The 23,814-nt window shown below is 32.9% G+C and overlaps 1 protein-coding gene across 1 annotated transcript; it reads right to left on the bottom strand.

Moving 5' to 3' along the window:
- Positions 1-1,256: 1,256 nt before the first annotated feature.
- LOC107165828 (uncharacterized) lies at positions 1,257-23,814 on the bottom strand. Its single transcript, XM_089222712.1, has 8 exons — positions 23,541-23,814; positions 18,064-18,282; positions 15,067-15,154; positions 9,925-10,028; positions 9,762-9,858; positions 6,058-6,121; positions 5,772-5,891; positions 1,257-4,411 (listed from the first exon to the last, which is right to left on the bottom strand). The coding sequence occupies exons 2-8, from the start codon at positions 18,239-18,241 to the stop codon at positions 1,790-1,792; spliced, it is 3,273 nt and encodes a 1,090-aa protein (XP_089078838.1). The 5' UTR covers positions 18,242-18,282; positions 23,541-23,814; the 3' UTR covers positions 1,257-1,789.

The raw sequence follows: 23,814 nt of genomic DNA, 5'->3' as shown, positions 1-23,814 counted from the left end.
TAACGAACCATACTGATAACTGAAATGCTAGAGAGTAGAGAGGGGACCAAGAAAGTTTATTTATTTATCTGCTTATTATTACAGATGCAAGTACCATAATTTAAATGGTGTGTATATGTATAGTTACACTTAATTGGTTATAAATAACTGATTATAATTGTTTTTTCATGAATACTTTGTTGTAATTATATTACATCTAAGCTCCGAGTTGGCGTCGTGCTATGTGCAAAAACATGTAGGTACAGTTAATTAATTATATGTTTTATAAAATAAACTGATACATTAATTGATCGAAGCCTTCGTAAGTGTCTAAATTTCAATGGGTGCTTGAGTGGCGATAATCGCTTTTGATTACCACCCAGTCCATATTTACCAGCATAAATGTAGAACTGAAACCAATCATTTTTCGTCCGACACTCAAATAATGGAATAATAAGTCAATTGGTTACTACGCCCCAATGCAGGGATCAAACGTATATTATAATCCAACGCATACAGGTCTCGTCGACCGTGGCAGTTAATTAACGTTGGAAAAACTACCGAATGTACCTACCTAGTTTTACAATATAATAATAATATTCTAATAGCAATTGTCGTGTGCACACCTGTGTGTATATACACGAAACACGCCCATGGGCCACCACATGGCTGCAACACAATACTTACTATCATAATTTTTTACTTCCAAAAATGTCGGTTTTGAAGTAACTTGAATACCTGGCAGATGTAATCTGACAGGTGTGTGTTTAAAAACAAAAAAGGGAATTATGAAACGCGGCGACTTTTATTAAACAGACGTATACCTCCGCCAACAAAATCTAATTGACGAATAAAGACAATATAATGATAAAAATGAACACGATCAAAAATTAACAAAAATGGAAAAAATAATAGAGAAAAAAGCTGGAAGAGAGAACTTAATAAATCAGTTCATAAAACACTTAGACAAAACAACTTACTATAAACGTAAGTAATAACTGAAGGTATCAGTAGTGGATAGAGAGGAGCGGGGGGGGGGCGTCACAGTTATTGAATTAATCTAGATATTAAAAAAGGTAAATGTAATGATATTATTGTCCATGTAGTTCATTGTCGACTTCGCGGTTTCTAAAATTAAAGATAAAATTAAGAGTAAACTTTAATTTGGCGAATTAAAAATTATTGTAAAATAGATCTGAGGTCACGTATCTATCTGTATACTTTGCGTTTTATACCCTTCTCCCTGAAATAAATAATATAATAAAAAATTACAATAGTTTAAATATAATAATATATATAGCTCAGTTTATTAGTTTATACAAAATATAGTTATAATAATGTTATTGCTGTACAATATTGTCGTGGTTTAAGCAACATAAAATGTGTGATTTTTGTAAATGTACGTATAATAAAAATATATTATGGGATAAATACATATAGGGAACCAGTCTGCTATTAATATACTTATAATAGTGTAAATAATAGCATAATGATGAAGTTTTATCATCATTTTTTCACTTGTGTCTTGTTTGTACAGTTTATATACATAAAAAAAAATGTTACATTTGAGCTTTGAATAACATACTGAACTCGTTAACAAAAAAAGAAATTTATAATTAATATTAACAAATAAAATAATAATAATTCATTTTGTACCTACATACTATATAGGCTAACTAATATTAAATAATAAATACTATTCAATAGTATAAGTGATAACCATAGGGTTCACTAGACGATATCAAAAAAGAAGACGAAGAAAACGATAGCAATAATAATAATAATCATAATCATTTCTCAAAGTCACCGTTCAATTGTTTAGGTTGGTCGGTGGCCTGGCGAATAATGCAGGATTAAACATAGTTCTAGGCCATTCGATGGGTCCTTTGCCACCGTTACGCATCAGTCCGTTGTTCAATGTTTCGAAATGTTGTTTCAACAAAAACGCGGCAGCTTGCCTTTGGGCAGCAAACAACACGTTTGAGTTGATGGCCGCCGAAGTAGTTCCAGTAGTCATTGATGATTGTACCATTTGCACAGAGTTGGTTGATTTTTTCGTGTTTAGTGGAGAACAATTACCGGAGCCTTCAGTAGCTGCTAATCGTTTTACGCAACCATTTGGTGGAGACTTGGACAAGTCCAACACTTTGGTCGCGGGTTGAAGTTTTGAAGTAGGCTGCTGTTTCATAGCCGAATGTTGTTTCGTAACCGTTTGGAGTTTCGATGATTGTTGCTGTTTCGGGGTAGATTGTTGTTTTTTGGTAGGCAATAGTTTAGCGTACGGCGACGAGTTGATCTCGATCAATTGCGGTACGTCATCCTTATTCAGTCCAAGTCTCGGAGGCGTCACCTTCCGTTCGGGGTCTTCTTGTTTTCTCTTGTTGACGCCACCACCAGCGATAGGATTCAGCTCTTCTAACTTTCTCTTGTTGTTAGCGCTACCACTAACGACGGGATTCAATTCATCAAATTTTCTCTTGTTAGCACCACTTCCAGCCATTGGACTCAATTCATCCAATTTATTTTTGTTGTTAGCGCCACCGCTAGTGATAGGATTCAATTCATCCAATTTTTTCTTGCTGTTACAGCCACTGCTAGCGATTGGACTCAGTTCTGGTGCTTTCTTCACTGATTCAGTAGCGAACGTCATTAGCTTTATAGACACGTCCGGTTGTACGATTTCACGACGCTTGGCATCCATGTCTTGTTTAGAAGTTTCGGTCAACAGAGATACACTAAGAACGCCATTTTCCGTGTCCACGCGCCTCTCTATACGATTGTTGTCTGTAACGTTGTTACTTTGTACGTTAGAGTCTTCCTTCATTCGTTTCGTTGGCATACTGTACAGGCTTGGTACAGGTTTCTTGTTGACCGGTTTGCTCGGCACTACTACAGTATTGATACTGTTGTTACCGTTGCTAATTTCTGTAGTTGCTGCAGGTTTTGATAACTTGTCTGTTGCCGGCGGCACTCGCATTATTTGTAAGCTCGGCTGAGAATTCGAGTGATTTTCGTGAGCGGCTGGTAGTTGATTAGTCTCTGGCTCTGTGACTTTTGTGATCTGTAGCGACGATTCACAGTTGTACTTGTCATGCAGATCGGTGACAGTTGGTGGCTTTAAGAGCCGAAGATCTTGGCCAACTTTTAAAAGACTTTGTGCCGCGTTCATTTCGTCTGAATTTTTCGATAACATACTTGTATTAACGACAGTTGTCGGGGGTTTATCAGCCATCGGTTTCTTTGTTGGATTTTCTACAACCGTCATGGGTAACTTCTCATTCATCTTGTTGTCTTTCACAGAAGTCGTTACAGGTGATGGTAGTGGTTTAGCTGCTAAGCTTCTGGCCTTATTCCATTCGTAGGACTTGCGCACCGGAATAAAAGGTGGGCGATTGGTGGACGCTTGGCTCCGAACAGGTGCCGCTTCTGGAGTCCTTTTGAAGGGATGCATGCCAGGAAATCCAGGACGTACGTAAGCATTAGGCTGTAGAGATGAAGATTGTTGCTGCTGATGCTGCTGTTGTTGTTGTTGTTGGAAGCTAGGTATGGATGTATGCATACCAATTTGTTGCATTTGCTGCAAAGTAGGAACAAATTTGGCAGCAGCAGAAGCATTCTTATTCTTCATGATCAGTTTCGTGATGGATAAATTGAGCTTGGATTCACCGACGCCTTTGTGCTTCTTCGGCAATGGCGAAGCAGAAGGTGAAGAGTTACTAGTAACAACAACCGGGAGCATCTGCTGCTGCTGCTGGTCAACTAGTTTTTCCAATTTTTTCATAGGTATTTCGGCGGTGGTATTGCCAGTTTGTTGATGTTCAACGAGATCAACAGATTTTTCTTCTTCTGTCACCATAGTCTGTGTGGGGGTTGATTTCGACAATTCATTGGCACAATTGTTCCTGACGTTATCTGAAACATTTTCCTTCCTCGAACTACCTTCTGGCGATATGGGAGGGTTCAGTGACTCTATTGGCGGAGGAGAAGATGATCGACGATCATTCTTTGATACATCTGTTCTTGCGATCACTATCGTCGGTTCTTTTACGTTCGATTCTACTTTAGGCAGTTGTTCTCCCTCAATCACTTTTGATTCTTCGCTGATGGGTAGTTTCAAAAGTTGTGGCACACTTTTTTTCTTATCTTCTTCTGTCGTTTCGACGATCGAATTAAGACCCGACATGTTTATTTGTGGGGGCAATGGCGTCGTTTCCATGGCAGTGTGAGGTAGCGGTGAGAGTATGGGTTCTGTGGTCACATCTGTCAACGTCGTACTAAGTTTATCTGACGGCAATATTACAGGCACCATCATACGAGCATTAATCTTGTAAAAGAACCTCATAGGTTCGTTTCTGTTCCATGTGTAAATATACGCGATATCCATTATTGAGTATTCTTCGGGTAGGCTTTCTCTCCTGTACAGCAATTCGACCTGAAAAAAAAAGGTGATTTAAGACAACGAATCGACCTTCCGACTATAGATCGTCTACACACAATCACCACAGACATAATCCGTGAATAGTTATTATTTATTTATAATGGATTATCTTGGGAATAAGTAAACATAAGTCAGTAATTGGTAAACCGAAATCTGGACAAAATTGTTATTATAATTTGTATTATTGCAAAAAAATATATTATTATTATATAACAACTAGTGGCACCTTGAACCACCAGGGATTTGGCAGTTTTTCCAGTGGGCTGCTTCTTGAAATAACTATTTTTAAATAATATTTTACGTGGAAAAAATGATGATAGAATATACACTTTTGTTGTAAATTCACGTGGAAATTACATTTTTTGTATTCTATCAACTGAGAGGTATTGTTTTACAGAAATCAAGTTATTTTTCCACAAAAAAAAATACAAATATAAACAAAGTTAACGTTTAGTGTACATAATCACATGGGTACTTAAAGTTTTTACCACAAAGTTATTTCTGTATCTGCTACATGTAAATAAATATCTTGTCAGTGCAATATAACTTAACTACTATACAATATACAGTTTATTAATGCGGGATTTCAAAAACAAAATCAATAAACGTAGACTATGTATTTTTGGTGTTCTTGTTGATTATGTAGTATGTAGGCAATAAAATATGTTCATAAAAGCTTATTGACGATATTGTGTATAAATAACATATTATGTTCCTGTGGGATAACACGTCATAATATGTAAATAAATGCATCAAAATTATACTTAACATAAAGTCAAGGTGGTACACATACCTACTATAGTATAGGACTGTAGGAAATATTTACTTGCGATTTTATCAATAATGAGATACAGTGTGATTACATTTCAAGTAGAATTTGTGAAACAACTGCACAAGGAAAAAACTGAACATTAATATTGTTATTGTGTTTTTGTACTACACCGATGCGCCAATAGTGTAATCAAAATGTGTTTTTAACGAAAGAATAATAATAGCATTTGGGGGTGGAGTGGCCGAGCGGACTAAGGCGTCGGTTGCGACGCACGCAGTCGCCGGTTCGAATCTCGATCACGGGCGGCATCGCTCTTTGGGCATTTCGCGATGTCTGGAGAGAGAGGCCGCCGGCCCCCAACCGGGCATGGCATAAACCCACGGGTGCCCATTCAAAATTCTGCCAAAAAAACCCACGAGTTAAAACCTTACAGTACCTTCCCCTACAGTTCCCCAGGCTAATGACCTCAGTTGTCGAAGCCCTAACCATAAAAAAATAAAAAAAAATAATAGCATTTACGTAGAAACAAAATAATTGTACATAAAGTAATACTATAAATGATCTGCTAATAAATTTGCTTACCTTGTCCTCAGGTTTTAGGTTATACTTCAGTCGAATAAATTTCTTGAGGTGCGACATTCTTACGGCTGCCGGACATTTTAAATACCGTTTTCTCACTATACATCGTTGTGGCTTGTCGGTCTAAAAAATATAAAAATAATAACGGTCATTGTAGATATTATATTTAGTAAGCTATTTTTGAGAATACAAATAAATAAAGATAATCAATTTTGAAATAAAATAAAATTGATTATTGTATATTATGCAATATTATTTCGGTATAGGTAACGTTTTAGATAATACTTACTCTCACTTTGTACTGTAAACCTTTATCATCTGTGACGTTTTTCCACATTTCTTGTTCACATACCCTGAAAAACAAATTGATAAAATCAAATACTTGTGAATAACATAAAATATGATGATAATTACACAACAAAGTAACATAATTTTAAATTTTTATATTTATCAAATAGGTCTTCAATATTTTTAGACTTTTATAGACATATCTATCTGCTAAATAAATGTAGCTATAATTAAAAGCCATGCAATTAACTGAAAAATATTTAAATGTTCATATTCTCATTATTCTTATAAATAAATTCCACTACAACAGTTAGCTGATATCATCTTTTTATATGAGAAAATAAATGAATGAAAAATGTATCAACTAAATAGAAAGCGGATAACGGTTTTCAATAAAAAAAAAAAAACTTAACAAATGGGCACGTGATGTTACGTTAAATTATTTTCTTACTGTATACTACCACAACGGTCCTGTCCTTTTAAAATGATTACCGATATGGCAATATATACATACATGCACATATTATAGTTTGCTCGCAATTCGGGGTGGCGTTGCAACAGCTGCAACGGTGCGCCCATGTGTATCGCGTGCTATACAAAAGACACGAAGAGCGAGAACAACACGGTGGCGTTGCTACAGCGGTAGCAGTTGATGGTATTTGGTGTGAGGAGGAGGAGGGGGGATTAGAAAATAAGTGGCCTGTACGACAATCGAATTATGAAACCCTGAAATTCCACATGTTGAAGAGAGCTCGATGGTGGGGGTATAAATTCATCGCCATTTAATATAAAACGGACGGAAATTATTCGATGAAGGGTTGAAAATGTTAAACAATAGACATTATTTTCATACAAGAATTTCTGAGGGGTAAAAATTACAACTGTCAATCATATATGAAATACGTAGTAGATAAATGTTGGAATTTAGAATTACACATGCATGTCAGAAATCTAAATGAAACATTACATTAAAATATTATTGGTAAAAAAAGTTAAAAAATACATGGCATGAGATTACACACCACGTAGGTATTTACATTCAAGCTAATTTCCATAACATATTCAAAATAGTACTTTTTAATATTTTTAATTTTTATATTTATTGAAATCACTCAAAAGTGAACTACGAGAAGACAATAGAATATATTTGTACGGGTTTATGCAACAATATAATTCCATATTACTTATTATTTTTTATTTACCATTATGATGATGATACTATAGATATAATAAATAGTATAACTAAGGAGGTATCTAAAAAATAATGTATTTATACGTAACCAATATAATAAAAAAATAATAATATGTAATAATAGTATTTAGTAAGTAGAGAAACATCAAGGATCTTGAAAATAATAAACTGTTAGTGGAGGATCTCAGAAAAATGTGGTTTTCCAGCCCGTTGTGGTAACCAAGGTTACGGTGCTGGGCCCTGTGATCGATATGAATAACGCGCGCGAGGGAAATGCATTTGAGGGCTTTTTATCTTTTTCTCTATACACGGGAGACGTAGATGAACACTGAAGACCTGTAGCTTCTAATATATTGTATACTGAAATTTGGGGGGGGGGGGGGTAATATGTTATTTTAACAGCTTTATATATAAAAAAAAACCTACATATTTTTTTTTTAGCAAGTCTAACATATCAATAATAGAAAATGGCAATAATTTTAAATTTTGATCTTCAACCCATATAAAATTTTAATTTTGTTTTGTAGTCCTTAACGTATTTTTGTCATCATTAAGTTTGTTTTCAATAATTTGGGAGTTTAAATACATTCAAACTCCCTCAGGCTTATATCATCACTTGCTATAATAATACACAAAGAGAAATTTATTTTATTTTTTAAAAGGTTAAATGCTCGTTTAATTATATTAGTTAACCTAATAAAAATAAAACGTTACTTTATGGTTATAAATATTTTAACTTCTATTATTAAGAGATTTCCTATTTTTCGCCGATTAGTACCTGTAATTATCGCATGACAATTATATACATTCTACTGTACGTCCGTTCGTGATCTGCAGACAATCAGTCAATAATACGGCTGAAAATGTATGGTTATTATACCAGCGCCTATAACCGATTTGTGGTGTACAAATGTGTACTATTCAAAATAGATTTCAAGATTAATTGCGCCAGGGACGGCGCCAAGGGGTGGCGAGGGGGGGCGATTGCCCACCCAGGATAAGTTCTCGCCCTGCTCTCGCCCCCCCCAGATATTTTAACTCTTATTAACTGGTGTGTGACCATGGAGCACTAGACAAAGCTAGTTCCCCAACTATTATTTGTTTTGTTTGCGGAAAATAATAACATTCTATTACCTGAAGAAAACTTAATGTGTAGAAGAACTCATCGTAAATTGCCTGTTAGATTTTCATCTTATATTACAGAACTACCGACATCTAAAAATAGGACCGTTATGTGTAAGAATGATGTAAAGATAATCATATTTAATCCTGTAATTGATAGAATGATCAATGAACTACAACGAAGATTTTCTGATAATAATCCAATATTATCTGGTATAAGTTCCTTAAATCCTCAAAATAAATCCTTTTTAGACTTTCAAATATTATTACCTTTTGCTAAGCATTATGATGTTGATATTGAAAGCTTGGAATCTGAACTTAAGTTAATACCGAAACTCATAAAAAGACATCAGATAGAAAAAAAAACTAAAATTAACACTATACTCGATTTCATGCATTTATTAGAATGTTACAAATTGGCTTTTTCTGAACTATATTTACTATGTACCATAGCAATTATCATACCTCCTTCCAGTGCCGGAGTGGAGAGAACTTTTTCTAGTCTCCGACAAATCAAAACTTATTTAAGAAATAAAATGATTAACTCAAGACTAACAGATATAGCAATTCTTTCAATTGAAAAAAACATTTCCAAAAACCTAGATATGGAAAAGGTTGTGGACAAGTTTTCTGCTGCTCATCACAATAGAAAGATAATGCTTATTTAAATTTTTTTCATAATTTAATCTTACTTGGAATTTTATTTTTATTTTTAAATATTACTAATATATACATATTAAATTTATTTTATATGCAGAAATGCACTTATACATTTAAAAATGTTTTCATATTTAAATTTTAGTAATTACTATTATATTATATTCAATTATGTCTCATGCTGAAATGCAACTATACAGTTAAATGTTTTTATATTTAAATTGTAGGTCCTTTAATTGTATTTTTTATTTTCAAATATTACTATTAGGTATGTAATAAATTTATGTTATATTTAAAAATGCACTTATACAGTATTACTGTGTTCACTGATACATAAATCATTACTTAACATTTTTTTTATTGTTATTGAAATAAATAAAATTGTTGAATATGCATTATGCCCCTTCAAAAAATTAACTTGCCCTTTACCGCCCCCCTAGAAAAAAAATTCTGGCGCCGTGCCTGAATTGCGCTAACCAAATAGCCGTATAGACTATGATGAGTGTCAAACATTTCAATATTGCCTATCACTGATGAATTGAAATGATTAACAATTAATAAATTGCAAATAAATATAGAAATGAAGCCATGCAGGTAAATCGAGATCGTATAAATTATTGAAATCATTTAAATCACATTTAGAACTGTACAATGTTATCCTTATTCCTATCCTTATGACCTTTATCATATTCAAATGCATAATTAATTTAAACATTAATTTGTAAAACCCTTACTTATCATAATATTCCAATGACAGGCTGATTAATTCATCAGCTGTATATACGATTCGATCAACGCTGACACCCCGACATTCCGGTTGTAAATGCATGTCTATAAGAAAAATAGAAAATAAAATATTAAACGTATAACGCCTCGCTATAGATCAAAATATATTACCTCTATGAGGATGTTTTTGATAGAATTCTTGTCTACGTTTCATTTCTGAATGAAATAGGCCTGGGACTAATTTGTACACGATGTCTTGTAATGCTTTATCGGGTCTGCAAAAGAAAAAAAATTGCGTGATGTTATTACATAAAATGTGTTTAATCCATATCTTAATTTATTTGTGAATTAAACTGTTGGATATGAATAACATATTCAATATATTACATTATTGACTACACAACAACATATTAAGTACATTTTGTATCTAAACAAACAAAAATTGCTTATAAATAAATTAAGCTAAATTACAATTTCTTGTTGAAGTAAAAATATATTAACTGGATTTTTAATTGTATATTAATCAAATAAAATGTCTAATATTGTCCAAATATGTTTTACAAGTTTTACATTTGCTTAAAAGTAGGTTTAAATTAATGTATATTGTTTTTATTTGCATAAGTTTATTCATATTTTTAACACAAATCCTAATGCATTATTTTTCTAGCCATATTTATTCAGTTAAATTACCTAGATTCTATAATACCTATGCCAGGGAGAGGGTTCATACATTCCATAACAAAACTGACAGCAAGGCGAAGTGGTAACAAGGCAATAGACCAATGTATTACATATTTATATTTATATAAATATATTTATAACACAAAGGGACATACATATATATACATGTGTATATATTAGATACAAACACTACTATATCTAAATAGGTACATTTCACCTTATATTTTGTTACCTACTTTTTTTGAATCATAATTACTGCAGAATAAATTATTGACTTTTAGATAACATTATACGTATGTACCTAAATAAACTTAAAGGACAAATGTATAGAATGAGTAAAACTTTTAACATGGCTATAGATTAAAATTTAAAAATTATTAATGAAATTGTTAGTATGTTTAAACAACTAGATATTTGTATAATATTAACTTAAGCCGAGTACTATATATGTATAATATCTATACCTACAGTATAGGTATATTTTACAAAAGCATATTTGCAATTATTGCATATTGGATTTTATAGATCATGATGTTTGTACATAGTCAATGTTTTAAAAATATACCTAAATTAACATAAAATTATTGCTTTTTTTAAATTCGTATGATAGAATATTCAAATTCTTTCAACTAAGCCTAAAATTAAATTACTTTAACCTTGCAGTCATGTATTAGATACTGCAAATTTAACTATATTGACTTTTCATACACATACTTATAACACTTGGTCACTACTATTCTTCAAAGAAGACTTAAGCTTCAGAAGAAAATTTTCACATAAATAAAATACCATTAATTTTTACAATTAAAACATGGTGGTAACCGTATAGGTATACGTAACAAATTATATAGGTACCGGATTATAAATATATGTAGGTGTACGTGGAATAATTTAAAGTAAATATATATATGTATATAATATTATATACGTAAGGAATAAGGATACGGGTGAGTACAGTTACAGCATCGACATAAATTGCCCACAGACAAACCTATATTAACACAACGAAACGTGGATTATTGCATTAATTATCTAACATTCTAACCTATAAAATGTATCATTAATTTCTGTAAAAGTTTTGCTGTTGACACTTTACTTAAAACAACAGATCAACAATATTATGTTATGTTTATAGTGTTTATACTCTATACAGTATACAAAATAAATAAACAATTTTACACTTAAGAATATGTACAATATTGTACATACAAACGAAATTCATCAGCTTTAGATTAGAAGGCAAACATAATATAAAATATAGTTATTATATAATAGGTATCATTTATATACTCGCAATATAGGAGTAGTGACATCCACCAAAAAACAGCGGAATATAATATTGTATTATTTTGTTTGAATGTTCCAATTATTATTATTTGTATACAGATCGTTATAACGATTTTTCCTCAAAATTAATCTAATTGTTTATTTTATTTCATTTGTTAGTAAACGTAATACATTCAGTTCGCGACTGGTGTCTCGGTAGATAAAATGAAAAAGCACCCACACAACGAAGGCATTTACAATTTACAATGTGACAAACCAAAATTAATTGCACGAAAATCTACCAGGCGGATAGAAGTGCGTATGGGTGCCTCAAGAATTTCGAGATTGTTTTCCATTTATACCTATAAGTATTTTCATACTGTTGTCGATAAAAAAATTAGTTAGGTATCGATGTATAAGCAATAAGCACAAACAAATAACAAAAATGGAAAAATAATGTATACGCACGAAGGGTATCAATTTATATAGTAGATATGAACGTTATTTTTTGTACGATTCATTGTTGTATATGATGAACGAATAAAGCGAGCGTGTGATGAAATTCGAATAACGATTTTCAAATTATATACGCAGTGTTCCGATCATTATTACGCGCACAAGCTGGCAGTTATCGAGAGTAGGATAGATTTAGATAGAATAACGACGATGCAGTTAATAATCAGGAACTTCGAAAGCGGAAATGTATAATATAAATAATATAATGTGTGGTTGTGTAGATTAATTAAAAATAAATGTACATCTTACGTAATAAAAATATTAATTAACAGCAAAAAGTTTATCTTGTAAAAGTTAAACATTTTCAGAAATATAAAATATAACAGATTAAAACGCAGAGCCAGAGGAAGTATGAAATGTTAGCAAAATTTAAAAAAATGTTTCGAACCAGAACCGACAACGTCTGCAAAGAAAAAAATTATATTATGAGGCAACGGAATAAACGTGAAAACCGATAGATCGCAAAACTATATGAGCAAAGCATGTATTATATACATAAATGAAATCTATTGTTATTTTTCCCCGTTTCTCCCAATCAGCAGCTCTCTCTCTTTCTCTTTCTCTCTCTCTCGATCTCACTATTTAAACTGATAATAATAATAATGCATATATGTATAATGACTAAGACGATTTCAAATGATTGAATAACGCTTACTATATTATCTGCCAATTTTTTACGACACGAAAACTGGCGGCGAATACTACGGCAACGCCGCCGAGAGAGAAAGAGGCCATTGACACGGGTGCCGCCAGCGCGGTAGGGAAACTCGACTTTGCCGTATAGTATACCGCCGCGGCCGTCCACCACCACCACAATCGTATATATATTTATACGTATGCGCGTCTGCCGCCAGCACACACACAGACACCGTTCACCGTACCGTAACACTTTTCCCGCGAGAAAAGCCCAGCGGCGGCGACTGTCGCACGTTACGCGAACCGTGAAATCACAGCGACACAGGTATGTGTGTGGGGGGTTGTTATGAGCGTGTTACTCGCTCAAACATTAAAATATTTTACGTACACCTATCACGTAGCTACAATAACAATATATACAAAATATTATATACATATACCTATCACACATGTGGTTAAACTATTATATAATAAACAAAAATAATAATATTAATATAAATAAATAATAAACTACAACAGGCATGTTTGTTTTTTACTAAATTCAGCCCTTATAATTTTTTTTTGTTTTCTATTTATTCGTTAGGTATATATTATATGAACAGTTTGATGATATTTATGGTATTTATACACGTTAGACATTTTATTAATAACAGGAATATTATTTTGAATAAAAATGCTACAACATATAAATTCTAGGTATGTATATATGATAGTATAGGAGTATAATTTTTTTTTTATATCAGTATTTTACCTTTCACCAAAGCATTATAAAATATAATTGTAATCTGCAGGACCTAACTACATAATATATACCTAATTACTTATTATGGTTTATAATAAACTTACTGTAGGTACCTACTACCTACACTATAAATAAATATCAGGTCTCAGCCAAATCAAAGGTAATATTTATTTGCGAACATAATCAATTATAAATTATAATAGGTAATATAAATGTACCATATTAATTTCATCCAGGGACTTAATAGAGAAAAAATGCAACAAAAGAATGTTAACACCTAATACATTTTGGATATAATATTTTAATAAATTCAATAATACGAGTATTAACTAACCTAATCTACTTATTATTATATTCAATACAATAATATTAAATAAGAAAATAAAAATTTACTGAAATGTATGAATACATTAATATTCTAACCACGTATATGTTATGAATGTTAGATTTGTGAAGTTTTTTCACACCATGTCATATAATGTGACTGTTGTTTTCGAATATATTCATAAAAGAACCATAGCAGTTCCCTCAAACATTAAAACTTTTCTCGTCACCTCGGGTGAATAACTTGGACCCTAACTTGGGCCTTTCTCTCTTCGTAAACATAATCCGTTTTTTTCGCATTGTGTATGATATGGGCAAGTTTGCTCTTTTCCAAAAGCCACCCACTGTGTCAAATGGGAACAACATACAACTGTCTGAAGCATTAATATTTGTTTGAAAAGTAACTTTTGAAACTTTTGGTATCTTTAGGTACTTCAAAATTGTGTACTAATTTTTTTTTTTTAATTAAAAATAGTTCATTATACAAATATTTTGATGATATTCTTACATACATTTATATAATATTTGAATAAAAATATTTTTAATTTTATATTTTTAGTGGTTTAAAATATTATATTTGGACATGGTGCACTTATTAGTTTATTACATATTATTGTTTAAGTCCATACCGTTATGGCCGATATGGGCTTATCGTATTATTACAGTCGTAAAAACCAGCGGGGAGTATGACTGTTTGAACAATAAGCGTAATATGTTATATATAATATATATATATGTTTAATATGTGTATAGGTACTATGTTGGTATTTCCAGGCGCCAATCCTTGTGATTACAAATAGCTCACATGAAAAAATTAACACAATTTAAACATACAAAGCAATACATAATGATACAAAAATACAATACAGTGGAGTCGTTTTTCATAATATTTTAGGTACATAAATATATCTACTATAAAATAAAAATATAATACATTGGAGAAATACGTTTTAATCGGATTTTGATATTAACTTATTTTATATTTATTAATTATTTTTAATTGTATAGTTTAATAAAAATAATACTTTATACATTTTTATATTACCTTTATAAAAAGAGAGTGATAGTGAGAGTAAAATTAAAGAGGTATATTTTTATAGAACAAAATTATAACACTAAGTAAGAAAACAAGTCAATTATAAGCTTACTTGAGAACTTTGCTGTTCTGAATATCTTCTCGACATATCGGACAAAAATTATTCTTGTCTAAATGTAGTACAATGCAGCTCCGGCAAACTGAAACACATAATTTATTTGTTTAGTTTTGTATAGATTTATTGTTTGAGGCAATTAGTTTAATAGGGATATGTCAATATAATAAATATATAAAATATGGGCAAATATAAAATGTTCAATAAATTTTAAGGAATTAAATGATTCTACTCTTTCGCAGTGGTATAATTATCACACAAATGATGCGAAAATTCGTCGACAATTTCGAAACGATTAGCATAAGTCACTGGTTAATCGACCAGAGTTTCGTCCATACTATAATATTTAAAGTTTTACCCTCCCTTCATGTAATGTATATAAGCGTACAGCCTTAAGCGTTTCAGTGAATAATCGGAGAATATTTTAATGGGATCTGCCTGGCGATTTTTGCACCAAAAATATAAATTTAAAATAGCATGTAGGTATATTTTTTAAATAACAATGTACTTTATATGTATAGCGAACAGTGGCGAGATCAACTTTTTTGAAAAGAGATATTATGCATTTTTACTATTCTTAGACCACGTTATAAATGCTGAAATTTACATTTATTGCCTTATCATATATTTTATACGACGAAAATAAACCAAAGATGAAAATTATATTATCGCCCCTCCCAACTTCCGTGTAAGCACGCTCATAATGGTGAAAATCTATATTGCATTTATGTATATACCCTTAATCTTTCATAATTGCAATGATTTATATTGATAACATATTATTACTTTATCCCCTTTTTTAAATTGGAACCAAATTAAATTTAAAAAAAAGATTTATATCAAAATAAAATATAAGTGAACATAGTTTTGATCTTATTAGTTTGATTTTTAACCAGCACGAAATAAGCCTAATTCTTCAATTAGAAAATTGAACAGTTTACTACTAGAAATATTTTATTTTATTATATATACTTTTTATGAACAATTTTTATTAATCATATAGAATTACCAAATTATACTTTTTAGTGAATATCGTATACCTGCAAAGACACCGCCATAAAAAAACACTATGGTGTTTTTCACTATTACTTTCTTAATAATGAAGATGGTTTTTTTTTTGTTAATTTAATTGGGAATGGACTTGTTTAAATAACGTGTTTTTTTTTTTAAATTTGTTTTAGATACAACTGATAACTCAAAATACTATTTTACCCAACCATAGCAAGTAAATAAGACTATAAAATATCATGCCTATAATCATCATAAAAAGTTTAATAAATTGTAATAATATAATATAATTTAAAATTTTTTTCATAACTTAAAATATAGTGTTTGAGTAGGGGTTTTTACGTGTATTTTTTGCTTCGTAAATAACTAAAAACACGATATCAATCATATAACTGCAATAAAAATTTAAATTAATTAAAATAAATCAGAATTATTGGGAAAACTAGAATTATAATGGAGTGGATATAAAAGTACTTAGGTAGTATCGGCAAACATACATAATGCGTCAATTAAAAATGTCCGTTGTTGAAGCCGAGATCGTCTAATCTTAAGCTATATAACGTATGTATCATATTATATTCATATGGGTATAGTTAGGAATCCAGAAAATTAATCTATAATATTATAGAGCGTATAATGAACGTTTTTCAACCCACAACGCGGCGTTAATGATGTGTGAAAGAAATTCATCGTTGACCGTAAAAAAAAAACCCTATAATAATAATAAAAACAATAATAATAATCATGACGGGAGGCTGATGCTCGAGCGGAGAAGTAATAATATTCTAGTATAGCGTCGGTGCGCACTCGCGGGGTCGTCATTCCACCTACCGCTCTGTATACCCCGTCCGCCCACCGACGGTGCGCGCCGTCAGTTTATCCCCTACCCACCCGCCGGCCCGATGCGAGAGAAATCCGAAAGCGTTTTTCACGGTCCCTCGCCGCCGCCACCGCCGTCGTCCAATTAGAGGCGCACTCGCCGGCAGAACACGGAGAACGAGGACAACGATGGACGGACGGAAAATCCCCCTCTCGCATCGCATCGCCCCGCGGGGACACGCCGGAACGTTGAGCGGGCCCGTTCCGGACGCAGCGGCGGCGGACGAAGCACACAGGTCCTTGCGCCGAATATTAACAAGCCGTAGGTTAGTAGTGCGGCGGTGGAATATATTATTATTATAGTGAACGATGGATGGTAGGGAAACTGAGGGTCGGAGGGAACGCCGCACAGATGGTTTTTGTTGTGTTTTCCTCGTAGTGGTGTGCGGGGTACGCGCGCGCGGTACACTTCTACTACGGAGCGCCGTTGTCGTTTTGCCGATCAAAACATACCAGCACAACGGCAACGTTGCGCACATGTACACACTCACACGCACGCACGCCGACAGCAGCTATACCGTCTACGCTTTTACTACACGCGGCGCGTCGTCGACGGTCGACTACGTAACACGAGAGCCGTCGCCGACGCTGCAATAAGCATACCGCACAGTAGGCAATCAATCACACCGCACCACGTCGCATCATCAACCCCTCTCCGGCCGCATGCGACAAATTTACTTTCCAAATAGCACCCACTACGCCGGCCAAGCCCGTTCGATTTACACTCACGGTGCCTTCGCGAATTTTAATAGTAATATCAATTAACATACGCAAGTTTCACAGGAAAACTACGGAAAATTATTTTACACAATAAAATAATTTTATTCAATATGTACTAAAAGTATAACGGCCATTTAACGCACGTAATATTAACGTTGCCCCCAATTAGGATTTACAAATTTCACTATCGCATCAGCAATTTACACCCGACCCCTTTGAGAGCACATGCAGTTGTAGACGTTGTAGTAGGTACTTGCTAAAATGTTTGAGCGCCAATAAGTATAGGTACATGAGAATATCGAGTAATGTATAGGTAATGTGTTAATGTGTATAAACTTGAAGTCATAACAGATTGTGAAAAGTAGTCCAAGATGTTTATATACTTACATGAATGGAGACATTCTACGATGGAAGTTGCGTCTACCAAGTACCCGTGGCATAAGACGCAAATTAGTTGGCGGTTAACGTCAGTCAGTTTTACTCTTCCACCTTTGCAGGGCACAACTGGGTCGCCGAATAGTTTTTGCAGCAGCCACGGTGGCGAAGGTAAAGACGATGACGACATGGTGACGACAATAACAATATATCAGAAATATGGTTTCAATTCTGTAGATAAATACAAAAATAAAATAAATATTATTATTATTCGTATACAACACACACATATTACTATATAAAGTGTAACGGGACTATTTAACAAATTTACATTACAAATATTACTATACTTGTCAAATAGTACTGTTACACGCTGTATAGATAATATATTAGTAACCTATGTATGGTATAAAAGTAAAATACTGTAAAATATCTATATATATATAGGTATATTATATATGATATACCTATAACACGGGCATAAAAACACATATTGCATGTTTTCAGAGATGAAAGAAAGAGGGTGGTTTCTGGACTTATGACGACCCCTGTGTATGTGTGTATATAAAGTATAAACACTTGGAATGGAGGGGGACCTTGGGATGAAACTATACTCAAGTATACAATTTCAGATGTTGGGGAATATGGAAAACTTCTATTATAGCTGGTGTATATGGGTAACACAAAACTCCATACTAATTCTGCCGAATCGAGAGCACCGCTTACGCACACAGCATGCAGACAACGACAGGTGGATGGGTAACTTTAGAGTCTCAACACTCGATGCGCACGCATACAACATATATACGAGGATGATTTTTCAATGAAATTAGAGGATTCGGATCCGTTTGTGTTCATATACATTGAACACTGTATGGTATACAAGTAAATAAGACGTTAACCTTGCCCATTCTATGCATACTTTTTCTTCTTTGTACTTAACAGTGGCCGCACATTCAATAACAAACGGTCTATATAATCGGGTAATTTAAAATAAAAATAGCCAATGGCAATCGGTTCATTAATATACACCTTGAGAATATATTATGTTCAAACGTAATCGTGTATGTATATGTACATACACTGCAGAATAGAGAAAAATCACATATAAGAATAAAGTCTGCAGTATATACGTTGTTAGACTGCGCGACAAGTCAATGGCATCAATACGCACGTTAAGATAAATCGAGAAGGTATAAATGTATAAATTGCAGGTATAATAAGATTAATATTGAAGATATGAGATTTCTTTTGCCGAAGTCCTGGCTCAAGTAATAATAGGTAATAATAAGGAGTGTTTTTTTTTTATCGATTTATTCAATGTAAAATATACTTAACGTACGTTGCTATTCCACTATTCCAGGGATAAAATCATTCAACTGCAGGAATAAGAACATCCGCCAACAACACCCTTGACAAGCATTTTCACAGTGACTGAACATAATATTATAGTCGTGGGGAGAGAAGTTCGGGTCATGTAAGGTTTCCTCGTGCATGCAAATATAGGAAAGTCCAGGTGATCCATCGAGAAAAAACCGATAAACCGGTTTCATTGATTATTAATATTCTATAATGTGTGTAACTAAATACTCGTAAAAAGGCGAAAATCTCCAGTTTTCTTATAAAAAATATAAAATTAAAATTATTGTATAGATTAATTATACCATTGTTATTAAAAATTTTATTTATAAAGTGAATTTAATAATAATGTGGCCGTAAATTGAGTGAAAAAGGGTAATACAAAGGAACCTTATATATATGTATATACGTATTGCACGTAAGTATTTTAATAAAAACTATATTTTCGTTTTATTTTTCTTGTTTAATACATAAACTATTTACATATGTAGTGAACTAAAAAGGCTTTTGATATAATATTGAAGAAGAAAAATTGAAATTAATTTAAAAAACATGTAGTTTTCTCTATGACTAGGCACTATAATTATACAAAAACTGAAATTTGAAAAAAATATTAAATAAAGATAAATACATTTTTAATGGACTTTAAAGCAGAAAACCAAAATTATTATTGTATATGATGTATACATATAGATATACTATTATAGCCAATAAATATGAATTAAAATATACCACAAAATATTGAATAATTATTTAATACAACGCGTACGAGAAGGCGTCATACATGACTAGAAATAATAAATTTACATGAAAAATAATTATAAAAAAATTTGTTTGACACTTAAATGAATTTTGCTTGCAAGATAAGACATTTTACATCTATACATAATTACAAATATATTATATAATTTAAATATACCAATAATCACGGTATTATTGATTTTCAATGACATATAGGATACCAATAATCACGGTATTATTGATTTTCAATGACATATAGGTATCGTATTTATTGATTATTTATATGTTTATGGTGTACTATCATTATTGCATAATATTTTAAGTTTAATTTAAGTAGAAATTAAAAATAATAACGTATAGCATAATAATACTATAAGGATAGGTACCTATAATTGTAAAAATAATAAGGTATCAAAATCTTATGTATATATTTATGTAGGCATATTATCTAGGGTTCCTATACCTGCACAGTATATATATACAGTACACAATACACGTATGTATAATAAATTAAAATATTTGAAATGATATGGTATTGGTATACAGAAAATTTTTGTGATGTCAACACGATGCTTTAGATAATTACTTACTATTATAGGTATCCATCATTCCATTGTCAATACGGTGGGTAGCAAGAATGAAGAAATGTAGATATATACATAATACGTATGTAATATATATATAGTATATACAAGGGAAAAATTATCGTGTGACAAAATTTCCTCCATTGTTAAGAACATTATGGGAGTGTACATAATATAGATATGGGAACAATCCGATAATATATATTATAACCTATATTGACATGCAAAATACTTTTTTTGGTGGCAACTGCGAGCGCAACACACATCCTAACAACGGAGACAGTTCAGTGGGGATATATCATATAGTATTGTGTAGCTATAGTAGCTACCTATATTATCATATACACATGATTTTCAAATACATTTTTCCTATTGCTCCACACGTCAACGACAGTAGGTACATCTATGTGAGAACACAATGAGAGTGTGTGTGTTTAATATACATACATATATATATATATATATATATATATATGTATACATGCACTATACACAACGCGGTGAGTATCAATAGGGGCTGCACCTTTTGTTTATCCATAATTTCCGGAACGGGAAACAGGCACACTATATACAAGAGGGGTTCGTTTATCGTCTGTGTGCGTATACACTATATAGCAATGTGTCTGTATATATTATATATATATATATATGGGAAACCGGTTGTTTTTAGGGCCCTGAAGAATGCAATCCGGAGGGGAATAAACATAAAAAAAACCAAATTAAGATACGACGGGCGACGAACAGAAAAAACCAGGCGTGATAATTTATAGTTATACGAAACATGTTCCAAAAATAATTTTGCAATTTTGAAACTTCAAGCAGAGTTGATAAGCAGTTTCAATGTATATATAGCAATTCATATAGCTAAATATTCCTGATAAATGATAATATAACTAAACGCGTATATTATATATCATAATGTATAATGTCATCAGTCTTTTTTGAACATTATACCTAAATAATAAATTATAATAATACCTTTATGTTATATAAGTACTTGTGATTGTCGTCACTCGTATACCTAATACTTATATGACACAAATCCCATATTCACACAACAAATAGCCAATACTATGTAATTTTGTCTGCAGATTTCATAGTAGAGTTTTATATTTTTATAAAATGTCGACGATGTACTATTAGTACATTCGAGTCAAAAACCAACTCTTGAAGAGAACATGAAATAACAAGCTATACAACGGCATCATGATGTTCTTTTATCTTCCTCCCAATTTTTTTTAAAATAAAATGTCATTTAAAATATATAATATATATATATATATATATATATATATATATATATTAATTCTATCAAATACACGTTTATTTAAAAAAAAAAAGGACGATTCGTATAAATGTCATCGATATACTACCGCCAGATACAATCATTGGAGTATCCCTCCTACCGCGCCAATAATCATTAAATATATAGACATCACTATCAGGAAAACGCATGGTCTTTTCTCGTCACATGTACAACTACAACTATATAGCGGCGACCAACAACTAACACAGACGCCGCACCATGGGGTAAAAGTGTTACCAACTGTGTGAGATAAAGAGTGATGGAGAACTATAGAAAGAGCGAGTGAGTGAGGGAGAGAGAGAAAGAGCGCCGGTGCCGAAACTGACGTGCATACAATTCCCCCCTTCCCGACGTAGAACTGTATATACCTACATGCAATATATTTCCGTCTTATCAGTGTTACGTAGGTATATTATAATTAATGTATAATAATAATAATAATATAAATGTCGTTTGCGTGATTGCGTGAATAGCTTAAAACGAATAAAGGAACAAGAATATATCAATTTGAGCTCTGCACTCTGCAGTAGACCCGGTGAATTAAATATTAATAAAAGGATACATACATTCGTAGGTAAGAAAAAAAATTTTTAAATACTAAATGTGCCTATAATAAGTATATGTACATTTTAGGCTCATATTCAGAGAGCAAAAAATCATAATACATTATAATCATCGAGTATACCTAAGATAGGTATACTAGATATACAACTAAATACCTACCATATTATTTTATGATTCATTGGGTTAAAAGCTATAGTAGAGTTTACCACGGAAACAACCGGTCCACCGCGCATCAGGGGTGGGGAGGAAAAACCGTTTGATTGTGAAACAGAAAAAAAATTAGAAAAAAAAGTAGGCAATAGGTCTACTGACAAAAAGTAGACCGGTGCACACACTGCCTACATGGGGGAAGAGGTGGGGTGACGGAAAAGAGTGAAAAAGAGAATAGGGTGAAAGGGAGAAAAAAAAATAATAGGGGGAAATAAATTGGCCTTCATTGAATGGATACGACGGCGGCCGTATACATGACGCGGTGAAGGGAGGAAGGAAACCTATGGGTAACGGCGGCGGCGAGTGAATGAGCGCGGCGGGAACGGGCGGCGTGTGAGTGGCGCGGCGAGCAAATAAGATGGGTGGGTGGCGGGCGGTGCGCGGAGGCAGCATAATATTACACACGAGACCATGTCGGGGTTTCACATGCACTACACGCACACACGCACACACACACAAGCTCGCGTGCACACGAAAACGCACACACACAATCAGATAGAGGGGAACCGCCAGCATGTGCGACGTTGCCGTGTTGTGTCGGTGCACGAGTTTTCACCGTTGTCGAAATAGACGAACACGAACGACCGCCGCGCCGCCGCCGTGTTGACGGTTTTTTTCCTCAGCTTCGACGCAATACTTACGGCTGGACGACTAACTTAAAGTTAAACGTCTTCATCGATACAAATATTCTGTTATAGAGTAATATTGTATATTTTGTTACTTACCACTATGGACGTCCCTGACGACTGCCGACGAGCATAATACTTTCGACTCAAACTGTAATGATAACGATGATAATACGGTAGTATGGACGCGGTACTCGCACACTAGTCAGTTCGCACTTCATCAAATAAGAACGCGGAACATAACACTGCGAAACGGATTAAGAGCGCACAGACTACTGACACTGCGACTTGGCGCGGCGGCGGCAACGAGTGAAACGCACGGAGAAAGGTCGTGCGAACGTGATCGCGCGACACCGGACTAGAGACTGACGCG

This window comes from Diuraphis noxia, unplaced genomic scaffold (genome assembly GCF_037042655.1).
Source record: "Diuraphis noxia isolate RWA-SAM2 unplaced genomic scaffold, SU_Dnox_SAM2 contig0003, whole genome shotgun sequence".
In the NCBI taxonomy this organism is placed as follows: domain Eukaryota; kingdom Metazoa; phylum Arthropoda; class Insecta; order Hemiptera; family Aphididae; genus Diuraphis; species Diuraphis noxia.
This window is presented reverse-complemented; position numbering and strand designations above follow the sequence as displayed.

Excerpts from the sequence above, each read along its gene's own strand:
- LOC107165828 (XM_089222712.1), bottom strand. The coding sequence starts at position 18,241 with ATGTCGTCATCGTCTTTACCTTCGCCACCGTGGCTGCTGCAAAAACTA. Across the intron at positions 10,029-15,066 it reads CAGAACAGCAAAGTTCTCAA|ACCCGATAAAGCATTACAAG; the intron begins GTAAGCTTATAA and ends TTTCTTTTGCAG. Across the intron at positions 6,122-9,761 it reads TCATTGGAATATTATGATAA|GGTATGTGAACAAGAAATGT; the intron begins GTAAGGGTTTTA and ends TTTGTTTTTCAG.